The sequence below is a fragment of the Anastrepha obliqua genome, chromosome 3, assembly GCF_027943255.1.
Source record: "Anastrepha obliqua isolate idAnaObli1 chromosome 3, idAnaObli1_1.0, whole genome shotgun sequence".
NCBI lineage: Eukaryota > Metazoa > Arthropoda > Insecta > Diptera > Tephritidae > Anastrepha > Anastrepha obliqua.
The window spans coordinates 335,449-348,040 of NC_072894.1; the positions used below are offsets into that span (position 1 = coordinate 335,449).

Consider the following 12,592-nt stretch of genomic DNA (forward strand, 5'->3'; position numbering starts at 1 on the left):
TTTCGTTGTTTATTGCGGTAAAGACTGAAAACTATATACATACATAACAGCAAGCCTATCTATATTCTTTTCAGACACAAGACTAAAGTACTTGGGACATTTTTGCAATCTGAAACATAATTAGACTGTTAATTTGGTTTGCCATATTTCTTTCATAATTTTCTAGGATTACACACAAAACTAACAAATAATAAAAAAAACCTCTCTGTAAAATTAGTATACTACAACATTTTTGTAATACTTCACCTCAAAGTCCAATTTATAAAAAAATATCCCAACTTACTCACATGCCTCATTTACACAATTAACAAGACTACCATTAGGAAACAAAAAAAGAAAGAAACGTACATTCAAATAATATCGGTCCTACTTTCGGATATTTCATACAAATAAAAATATAATGCATTCAACCATCATGTACAATTGCATCAGGATCTGAAATGTATGTATCATACTTTTAATTTATTTAAATTTTATGCGATCGAATGTTTCAATTCATGGAATAGCAGAAAGAGCAAAAAGTATTTGTCTCAAACAGAGTGTTTATTGGATTTTATGTTGGCTTGGCAATACCTATTATTGTCATCTGTCAAATCCAATTCGGTTTCCATTCAGGCGAATTACTTTGCAGTCGGCTTTTCAGGTAAAAATAATAAAATATATTGTTAAAAAATCTCGACAGCATATCTGTGCCATTTAAATTCAAATATATAAAACTTTAAAATATACAGACATTTTGGTTGGAATATAATTGTGAGTAAAACGTAAAATTTAAATCAACTGGAAGTGCCTTCGATCCAATGTTCTTGATTATAAAATTATCCAATAATAGAAAGTGAACACTTGGCTCTCACCAGAAATTTGTTTTACGTTTGTGAGTGCTGTTTGTATGAACTAAATATTGCGTTTGATAAATTTTTGATACTACATTCAATAAATTGCGTATGAATTCAGAGCTTGATTAAATTCCTTTTCGTAGTTGCTAAACAATTTAATTTCATCATGCGCACTTACATAATGTGGGCAGAGTATTGGTGTGGCATTTGTTAAGAGGGGGCACGGCTTCTGCCTTCGGCGATAATTGAAAGCTGACAAATGAGATTAAATGAAAAGAGAAAATTGTTATTAAGATAAGGAAAAATGAGTATGTTTTACCATGTATTGGTAATGTTGGTGTTGTAACATCATAAAACATTTGCCATTCATTTTTGGGGAGTGCTGTTGAAGTGCCCCCATCGGATTTAAATCCGGGTTGTTCCGGTAACGAGAACTAATTGTGGTAGAAACGATATATTTGGAAATCGCTACTGATGACTTCCAAACAAAAATACTTACTTTCTACTAAACTTATTTTGAATACTTTAATGAAATTTGTCATTACGGTAGACAGTTAATGAAAAGACAGATCAAATTGCAAAAGAAGCAGCAGATAATGGCACTCTAAACTCTTATTTTTCGTTTATTTTAGAAGCTAACATTGAGTTTTATCATTGCCTTACACACCAATGATCTCATAGACTGTGGAATACCCTGGCGTTATGAGGATTGTCATCTCGTCATTTAAATAAAAATTAAAAAAAATAAAAACAAAGAGTGCAATTTGGTGGAGTATTAAAAAATTTCAAATCGCCGTAGATGAAAGCTTGGAATAAAAAAGTCGTGAAACATTATAGAAGTGTTTTTTAAGAACTCCCGACGGTAAAAAATAATAATTATTAACACTGAACCCAGTACGCATCTACTGGTACCCCTAGTACTTTTTTAATAAATTTCTCCATGCTCATGCCTCACAGACTGGATATTTACTAAAATTTTCGAAAAAAGAGTCTTTGTAATTTGTTTTATAAAAATTGTAGTTTTTAAAGACTTATACAAATACTATGGTATAAACGAAAGGTATTTCAATCATCTTTCCAAGAAGTACTTATTTTATAAACGGTAAAATTGACTTTTGACATTCGATATCTTCTCTATTTTTAATTTTCGAAAAAAGTGTAATTAAGAGTTTTATCAATAATTTATAAATATGAATATTAATGTAATAAAGTATACAACATTTTTTTAAATTCTATGCGTCTAGTGAAACTATTAAAGGTATCGGCATATCAATAAAATTTTTGATGCGGGTGCAAAATAAAATATATTTTACTGTCTCATTTCGTTAACCAAACATTTTTTTTACTCCGACTGTTCTAATGAATTGGTACCAATCATGGGAATGATGGTTTTTTATTGAAGATTTGTTTTTCTTTTTCGCTGTCGCAGCGTGGTCACTATGGCACTCCATGTGTGTGCGGCCAGGAACCATGAATTTATAATAGGACCTATTACGTTGTTGTCTAATTGTATGAAAATCGCAAACATAGTTGCAATGAAAGAATTTTTTTTTTTAACGCGTACAGCAATCACTGTACAATGCAAGATGACTTACATTGGCATTTAATTGCAGTAAATGAGTGAATACGCATGAAGCTACTTCTTTGCCATTTCTTGTGGCAATTGCGCCATGTATGTTAAGGTTACAGATCCATAGAGTCTTTTGTAGACTGACAGTGAAGTTCTCAACAGAAGTGTAGGAAGGCACTGCTGAAGATCAAATCAAAACAATTTAGTTTAGTATCAGTTAGCAATCGGTTCTACGTTACAGGACCGACACGGATTTATATCCGGCCAAGGACTGTCACTCCAGCAGCATTCCCCGTGCATGTATGGTTTCATTTAGAGATTTTTCCTTATCATTTTTTTTAGAATCATATGCTTAGAGAACAGAACTTTAGAGATTCAAGGTCTTTAGATTTGGCAACTGGTATTTTGCATTGAAGGTTTTAAATTTTGAAATAAATGTTCCGAACTCGGTATACTACGCGTAGAATTATTACGACGAGTATAGTGCGACTCGTATGACGGAAAGCTTTTTATTCAATCTAAAATTTCCATTTCCTTTGATATAGAAAGTTTTCTAGAACACGAAGGTTTCCACACAAATCACCACCACAAGCTTCTACTTTTGCTTTTGCAACGGTTTTTATGAATTGTTCTGTCTCAGATAACGTAAATCTGAAGCATTTTTGACAATTCAAATCATATCCTACCAATCTCTAAAAAATGATATGCTTTATGTAAGTTATAGGAGCCTTGCCCCAAATACTGCTTGTGTATTAATTGCTGTTCCCCATATGTTATTCTATCAGCGCATCTGTTTCTGAAAGATTCCAGCGGTCGCCCAACACGATCTGGAGCAAGTTTTTCAGCTGATAAAGTATAACTTTCCCCAAGGTTGCTTAATTATTTTCGCGACGTGTTTGAATTTTCCTAGATTTTACTTTTATAATACCAGCCAGTAGGTATAGGGCAACACTTACAACTTCGTTTTCTCAAACTGAGCTAGTACAATTACTTACATTATGCACAGTGCCGTGGAAAATAATAGCAACAAAACAAGCAGCTCACTTTATTTCACAGTAAAACTTGACTAAAAAGAATTTGGTTTGCAGTTTCTTTTCTCTTATCTTACTGACAGTCTCTCTGATTTGGGAGAGCAAAAAACAGAACTAAAATGATACCGGTTCTTTTCAAAAGAGGCAAAATTGAAAGGGGAATGCAAAATAGCGCGGTAAAAATAATAGCACCAAGCACATGTTGTTGTCGAAAAAACGCATTTGCGCTAAAATTATTATTAGGAAACACACGTTTTTGTTAGAAAAGGTGATTTTTTAAAAGACAAAATAGATGAAACATCTAATTAATATCTTTTCTTCAAACATGGGCCGCGGAAAGCACTGCACTGAAGAAAAAAAGAAAATTATTTAAAAAAAATGCTTGAGGTGGGCAAAACTTTCGCCGAAATACTATAAGTCGGTTCCTGGGCTGCTTAAACAAAATGATTAGTAATGCCAAGAAATTTGCCCAAAAAGTAGAGTTTCGTGTACGAAAACCTATTGTGTCGCCATTACTCGTCAAGCGATTAGTTAGACAGAGCAAGAAGGAGCCATTCAATCCAGCAACGGAGCTTAAAAAGGACCTAAATATTACTGCTACACAGATATTACAGATGTTGAAACCATTCGCACTCGACTGAGAGCAAAATAATTTGAACCCTGTAGTCCGAGAAAAGTTCCGCTTGAAAATGAACACAAGAAATTTGCTAAGCAACACTCTAATTGGCCAGTGGAAAAATAGAGAAACATATTGTGGACAGATGAGAGCAAAATCGTGTTGTATGGAGGGACTGGTTCTCGTAGTTACGTTAGGAGACCACCAAACGAGAGGAATATAGACCGATGTACACGAAAAAAAAACCATTAAACACGGGGGTTCCAGCATTGTGATATGGGCGTGCTTTTCCTGTTATGAAGTAGATCCGATTCATTGGACTAGAACGATCATGGATCAGGATGTCTACGTCGATTTCCTGCAAAATGTAATGCTACCATATGTAGAGGATGAAATGCCATTAAAATAGGTCTTTCAGTAGGACAATGCTCCCACAGTCTTTAGATCTCAACCCAATTGAGAATTTGTGGACTGATGTTAAAAAGGCAGTTCACACTGGCAATCCAACTAGTAATATGGCCCTTTGAATGGTTGTAAAGGAAAGTTGGGAGAGAATTCCGATTACTAGATGCCAGGATTTAGTAGATACTATGGCAAGGCGCTGAGCGGCCGTATTTGCCAATAAAGGATACTCAATAAAGTATTAACACACTAGTCAAATAGCATAGTTATGGATTAAAAGTACTTTTGTTTTACATTTTTAATTTAATTTTTGTTTTCGCCAGAAATATGGAGTTTCTTCTTATTAAAAATATGTTGATAAATTAATTAATTAAGTAAATCTATTTTATGTTAAAAAAATTGAGATCTTTTCAATCTTTTTAAAGTTTGAATTTCGCAACACCCTATGGTGCTATTATTTTTACGGAAGCTGTATATATGTATATAATTAGCGCGTACACCTTTTCTGGGTGTTTGGCCGAGCTCCTCCTATTTGTGGCGTTCGTCTTGATGTTCCACAAATGGAGCGACCTACAGTTTCAAGCCGACTCCGAATGGCAGATATTTTTTATGAGAAGCTTTTTCATGGCAGAAATGCACTCGAAGGTTTGCCATTGCCTGCCGAGGGGCGACCGCTATTGGAAAAAACCATTTCTTCATTTTGATGTTTCACCGAGATTCGAAACTACGTTCTCTCTGAATTCCGAATGGTAGTCACGCACCAACCCATTCGGCTACGGCGGCCGCCTGCTTTCTCTTTTCTTAATTTGCGCGATAACCACTTACGCGATTTTGGCCGAGTTTAACAAAACGTGTCATTCCTTTCTTTCTCGTGCTAACCGGCGCCAATTGGACACACCAAGGGAAGCCAAGTCCTTCTCTACCTGATCTTTCCAACGCAGAGGAGACCTTCCTCTTCCTCTACTACCGCATCGAATACTTTCAGAGCCGGAGCGTTTGTATCCATTCGAACGACATGACCAAGCCAACGTAGCCGCTGGATCTTTATTCGCTGCGCTATGTCTATGTCGTGGTAAAACTCATACAGCTCATCGTTCCATCGCCTGCGATATTCGCCGTTGCCAACGTGCAAAGGTCCAAAAATCTTGCACAGAACCTTTCTCTCAAATACTCCAAGCGTCGCTTCATCGGATGTTGTCATCGTCCACGCTTCTGCGCCATACGTTAAGGCGGGCATGATGAGAGTCTTGTAGAGTGTTAGTTTTGTTCGTCGATAGAGGACTTTACTACTCAATTGCCTACTTATTCCAAAGTAGCACTTGTTGGCCGCCTGCTTACTTATTATATATGTATATGTACTAGCAAACCCGGCCCCCTTCGCTGGGCACACTAAAATAGAATAGATATGGTTTAGAACAGAAAATATATGATTTTCATATTATTTATTTCTTTATTCTTTATTCAAGTACTTTGGCATAAACAATATTTTTTGTTTTTCTATTTGTTTTTGAGTAAATATCTACACTAATATTACATAATACTAAAGCATTCACCAACAGCTTCCATTTGATACCCATATTGTACATACACATCCGAAGGTTACCCGGGTCCACGTTTTGACTTATACCTCGAGACCCTATCTACCAATAGGTATCCAAACTATACGGAAACCATCTTCAATACCTCCTTAACAATGTGTGTAAGTTTAGTTTAATTCAGTGCAAAGACACGGCGGGTCCACGTTTTGGCATATATTTCCAGACCCTTGTCATCAATAGGTATGAAAATTACCCCGTATTAAAGCACTTATCAACAGCTTTCATTTGATATCCATATTGTACATACACAACCAAAGGTTACCCGGGTCCACGTTTTGATCTATATCTCGAGACCCCAGTCACGGAGTGGCATGAAAAATACTCTGTACTAAAGCATTCACCAACAGCTTCAATTTGATATCCATATTGTACAAACACATTCTAGGGTCCACGTTTTGGTCTCTATCTCGAGACCCTAGTCACGGAGCGGCATGAAAAATACTCTGGACTAAAGCATTCACCAACAGCTTCCATTTGATACCCATATAGTACATACACATCCGAAGGTTACCCGGGTCCACGTTTTGACCTCTGTCTCGAGCCCTATTTTCAAAATAAAATATAATCCATGTTACTCGTGGAGGATGTAGCTTTCGAATGGTGAAAGAATTTTTAAAATCGGTCCAGTAGTTTTTGAGCCTATTCATTACAAACAAACCAAGTTTTCCTCTTTATAATATTAGTATAGATATATATATATTACTTACATAAAGTATATTAAAATTAGGATGAACAACCGAGTCGTCACTAGAGAAATCAGCGATACTCACATTAATAAAGTCTTATACGCTAAATATATTTGAACTTCCCATTTTTATAAGCGAATTCTCTTAACAAAACAGACTTTCAGCAACAGAACAGCTTAGTAAAAAAAGAAAAGAAATGAACACGCACAACAACAAACATATGTTGATTTAAAAAGCCGTTATCGTCAAATGATAATTTATCAAGGAACTGTAAGTAGACCTAAGGTTCTGCAAAATGTCATATTTTACCTATTTGGTAATTTTTATTTTATCATAAGCTCTTATGTCCATTTAAGTGATGGAAGTCTAAAAATGTATTTTGTACATAAACGCGTAAGTAAACGTATGACGTTTGATTACATTAAATGTGTTAAAAATGGTCTATTATTTATTGAGTTTACGTTGACATAAGTTTTTAAGAAAAAAATCATTATTAGTCGGCATTATATTTGAAAAAACGTAGGCTTAAGATAATTTGTCGTAGGAAATATATTCAAAAAGTATGGACGTTGAAAAACGAACCGTGATAACTTTTTCGGAAAATGCAGTATTTGAAAACGGATTAGATCCAAATGTGGATTGCAAAAAGAATATGACTTTACTGCAGAATATGACTTTACTCGATTTTGACTTGATTTAAAATGTTATAATATATTGCCAGAGATATGTTTCATTAAATTGAGTCTTGGGCTCATGGTTTATAGTTGTGAACGTGAATTTCAAATCAATGAATTCTGCATCATAATTTTTAATTATTTTCTTTACTTTGGAAGTTTTTAGTTTCGATCCATAATATTTATATTCTGGTTCTGAAGTAGAACTTGCCAGAGCGCAACATAGTATAATTATGGACTATACAAAATGTAAGTCTATAGGTTTTTTTTTACCAAATTTAGCCATCGTGTATTTTATTTGTTGTCTTTATCCCCTTGCATACCACCCGTACTACAGTTTGAGAAACGTCGGTCTAGATAACAACAGAGAATGTGCTGCATATACGGCAGTTGAATTATGTGGCCGATCGGCACCTACTCTATAGTAGTATTTTGGCCAAATAGTTCATGTATTCATTTTTGTTTAAATTTGTGGTATTTTTTACCCTTTGTTTGTTTTCTCAAAAACTGAAATCGTTAGGTAAATTCATCGCGGGATATAACCGTTGCACAAATTGGCCCACATTGTCAAATAATTACTTTTCGTTTTTCTGTGTGAATTTTGTGTTTTTCAGTTCTTTGCTTGCGTTTTGACAATAGGTGGCGAGAGTTCGTTCAGTCCGCGCGCGGCTGTGCCAACGTACAGACATAGACAAAAACGCATTGTGGAATCACATATGTGCTGCGGGAGGTAGAGGTGTTTGCAAGGTATGTGAGAAAGCAATAAGTGCGAGAGTTTTCCAGTATTTTTTTTTGTTTGTTAATAATGTCGTTGTATGTCGTATTAAAGAATAAAAGTAAATCCGAAGATTTAAAATGTGACATAATTTAAGCATATTATTGAAGTGCGTTCTCCGTCTAACCTTGATCTGAGTTTTTGATTGAGAATGAATTAATTTAAGAGTGAATTTATCCCCATTCAGTGATACTAGTGTGTTCTGCCTCTATCGTAATTTGGGGATTTTGGTTTATGCTTTCGTTCTAACAAATTTTTCGTCATTATGTAATCGAATGGCTGTCGTAACAATTATTCGTTTTTAGGTAGTGAAAAGTGTATAAAAATTATATTTTACTTTTACGTAACTAGTCCGTAATATTTTAATATACGCGTATATGCTATTGATTTCGGCTTATATTTTGCTTGATGCAGTAATATTAAGAAATTTTTATAATTAACCAAAAAATATTCAGCAGCTTGTCGTCTTCCACGCCCTTGTTAGAGCGACTTGTGTATTTTAACTTCAAGTGTGTTTGTGCATATGTATGTTATGAATGCAATTCTCTCACGTGACGGGCTGATACAATTTTGAACAGCAGAAAACTTCTCTGCCTCAACCCGCCAGTGCCTTTTGTATTTGTTTGTCGGCAATAGTTTAAGGCCAAGGCCGTTGACTTTATTTTTTTATTAACCCAAACATAGCAAAAACTTTTCCGATGCTTTCAATCACTTTTAATGATGTGCATATATGCACACTAAAAGAGAATAAACATAAATTGCCAACTCATAGCCGAAAAGGTCAAAATGTGATTATGCAGTATATTCCGATGTCCAGTGACTTTAACGGCGTACTTAGTCATTAAATATTTAGTGACAAATGCGGCGGCCAGTAATTATGTTTAGTGATAAGGTTAATTTAAAACATCTCTTCGCCTGCAGTTGTCTAAGCGAGCAACGCAAGTAAATACGAACAATGTTCCTTGGAATCAATTTATTTTCATCATTGTATATTATAAACAAAACCAATACGCAAAACTGGTCCGACAAATCATCCCGAAGTAAGATGATGCTGCGCTTCCAAATCGGTTTAATTTGCTGATGAATTCGATAGAGCTCGGTAGGGCTAAATGAAAAGTAAGATAAGAATGACAACTTTGGATTAAAATTGTATAATTTACACTTCAAATAAAGGTTAAAATCGTGTTTTGTGCGCACTTAGGTTAAAATATTGGATTTGTCGAAAATTTTTGGAAAAATATATTCTGGCTTCTGGACAAATTTACATACATACATTTGGAGTTATACACAGGGTGGTTCATAAAGTTGAGAAAGTTAGGGTGATATTTTGGCTTTGCTGATCACGTTTCAACAGCCGAATAAGCACAAATAAGTTTTTCGTTTAGCTGTGCTGTGACTTCAACCGAAAACAAAACATACAATTTTGTTTGTGTCAAATAATTCTTTGCAAAATCTAAGCAAACAATGCAACAACAGCAAAACACATATGTATTAACTTGTGACAACACTCTCCATTGTGGAAAAAATAGTTTTTGTTAGCCTTGAACAGCAGTGATGCTATTTGCAACATCCAGGAAAGCGCATTGGTTACTACGTTATTCAGTTATATAATATTATATTTTAGTTGCTATAAAGAAAAAACCGGCAAAAAAAGTTGCCGAAGTGTTCTCAATAAAATTGATAAGATATAAACACCGCTGAGAAGGAAAACAGGTGAAGAATTCTGGAGATAGACCGCGGAAGTTATTAGGAATAAAAGGAAGTAGGATTATAATTAAAATTTTTACTAATCATCACATAATAATAACAAACTCACAAAAACAGACAAAGATATGTAGTATGTTTAAAGTATTGGGTAGTATTAAATATAATAAACAAAAATAAATCTAAATAAAAATAGTATCAGGAATATCTTGAAATGGGAAGTGTACTACACATTATCGAAGAAAATAAACTGAAATTTTTTTTCGAAAAATAGAGATATTAAAACTTATTTTTTCGCATTTTTATTCATTACTGAATTCAGATTTCATTGCAATTTTCAAGTTGTGAGCCTTACAACTTGCTAGACCGAAAGAACATATGTGATCTTCTTGTAACACAAATGCAAAACATAACAGTTACGACTACAGCTATGGTAGCAATAGCCACTGCAAAACAATAGCCTTTTCTAAACCGCTGTCGTGTTGTAACCATCTTCGCAGTACACCGAGAGCACAACTTCGGTTTTTATTGTATTACTTCGCTTGCGCTGTGGCAGTTTCAACTTTCGCAGCCATAGCAAAGCAATGACAGAAATACCCTTCAGTAAAAATGAGGTGGAAAATCATATGAAAAATCAGTTAAAAATTAAACTATAGTGTAGTATTTAATCAATATTTTTATAGCAATTGACATAATATATGCATGTGGGTGTACAACTTGCTAGGCTGCACTAGTCTATCCTTTTTTCGCAAATTTAGTTAAGTATTCTCATCGTGAAAGTTTCTGTTTGATGAATATTGATATACATTTATATTAATTTAAACTTTTATATTTATAATTACAGTGAAATTCAAAAGGCAAGAACAAGATGCATAGAGCACATACGGCTTTTAATTTGGTGCTATCACCCATTGCACAAAAAAACTTTGCCACGTGGTTGGTTAAGGATGGCAGTCCAAAGGTATGAAAACCTATTGTTTATTACTCTAAAAATAATGAATTTTGATAGAAATGTCCTTGGGATTACAGATGTGGAAAAATTCCACAGTTTTGGCTGCCATCCGTGCATATAGTTCGGCGCCAGCTGAGCAATTCGCCTCAGGTACGTCCGCTACGTATGTCGAAGAAATGTACAACTCATGGCTACGCGATCCAACTTCAGTCCACACGGTAAACATCTTTTATATAAAAATTTACGATTGACTTTGTGTAAACATTTTCTATTATAGTCGTGGGATGCGTATTTCCGTAGCAATTCGTATAATGCCCCACCGGATTTCCAACCTATTCAGAGAAACTTGGTTCCCCTTTCCAGTGGCGTTAGTGGGCTCTCCTCTAGTGGAGCCATTGATTCGAAGACAATCGAGGACCACTTAGCAGTACAAGCTATCATAAGGAGTTATCAGGTAAGTCATTCAGTACTCCAACCTCGGAATAACAATAAAACTAGTGCCCCCAATTTGTCCCATTTATAAAATACTATTATTTTGTATTATTTAATAACATTCACGAATGCACATTTTCATTGCGATCTCGTGTTAAATAGATAAATATTGTTCAAATTATTAGTATCTAATTTATAATTTTTAATTAAAGATAGATATTTGAGATACAAAATCTTAGTCTCGTGAATGATTAAAATATCCGGTGTGCATGAGTATAGAAAATATCTTTTTGGATATTTGCCTCTTACTATAATACGTACAAAGGCGATTTCATGGTATTAATATGCTAATAGTATTTTAGTATTAATTTGATGCTGGGCGTTGAAAACAAATTCTTTAACACTTTAAAACTTTCAAAGTCCAATTTAAATCGGTAACTGAATAGAATTGGCCTAACTTATAAAATATTTCATATTACGCGACACATAATTGTCTTGGTGTTATCAGTTTTAATACATTTTATAAGTTTTATATCTATAGTGAGTTTTTATTTTACTTCAACATAAAATTAAGTTTGGCCATTTATTTGCACAATTTACCTTATTTTGTTTTATTTACAATCATAAATCATTCAAATAATCGATTATTGTACACAATCAACCCAACAACAATGAAACCCTTCATCAACATCCAAATGATATGAAATAAAATGAATGAACGATCTGAATAATCGTGCATTAATGTGATTCCTTTGAATGAATAACGTTGTTACGCCTTAAGTCTCGTGGTCATTTGGCAGCTGATCTGGATCCAATCGGCATCTTGAGAAAGGATATTGCTGTCAGCAAAGATGGTCAGACCCGACGAGCTAACGAAGCTGTGCTGCGGCAGCACTCCTCCTTTTTCGTTGGTAATTGCTAAAACTGATTTAATTTTTTATAATTTAAAATTAAATTTGAGATTGAAAATGAGGCATATATAACTAGAAAAGAAATAATACTATGCATCAACGATTCATTGCTGTCGCAATGAAATTCGGAGTTGAAGTTTTTTTGATCTAATTTTCCTTTTCTAATTCTAATTGACAACCGACCTGTCTGACTCCATATTTTCGAACGGTAATACAAGTTTGTACTATTATCAATCTTACAGTTGAATTTATAATTAGCTGTTCTGAAAAACATTATACATAGTTACGTACATACTTACATTTTAGAGGTGTCCACTTAGAATTTATTAAGTTACTCGTGAATACTTCTAAAATGCTTAATGTTGTTGCTCATAGCAATTGAAATATTGATTTTGAAACCACTGG

The 12,592-nt window shown here is 34.2% G+C and overlaps 1 protein-coding gene across 10 annotated transcripts in view; it reads left to right on the plus strand.

Moving 5' to 3' along the window:
- Positions 1-548: 548 nt before the first annotated feature.
- LOC129240550 (2-oxoglutarate dehydrogenase complex component E1) overlaps positions 549-12,592 on the plus strand; it is a 106,431-nt gene continuing 94,387 nt past the window's right edge. The window contains exons 1-6 of one of the 10 annotated variants that reach the window (XM_054876428.1): positions 621-643; positions 8,028-8,160; positions 10,737-10,853; positions 10,922-11,062; positions 11,122-11,298; positions 12,058-12,187. In XM_054876428.1, coding sequence (XP_054732403.1) covers positions 10,761-10,853; positions 10,922-11,062; positions 11,122-11,298; positions 12,058-12,187 — 541 coding nt within the window. In that variant the 5' untranslated portion in view covers positions 621-643; positions 8,028-8,160; positions 10,737-10,760. The other 9 variants (XM_054876436.1, XM_054876435.1, XM_054876437.1 and 6 more) reach the window with 9 other exon arrangements.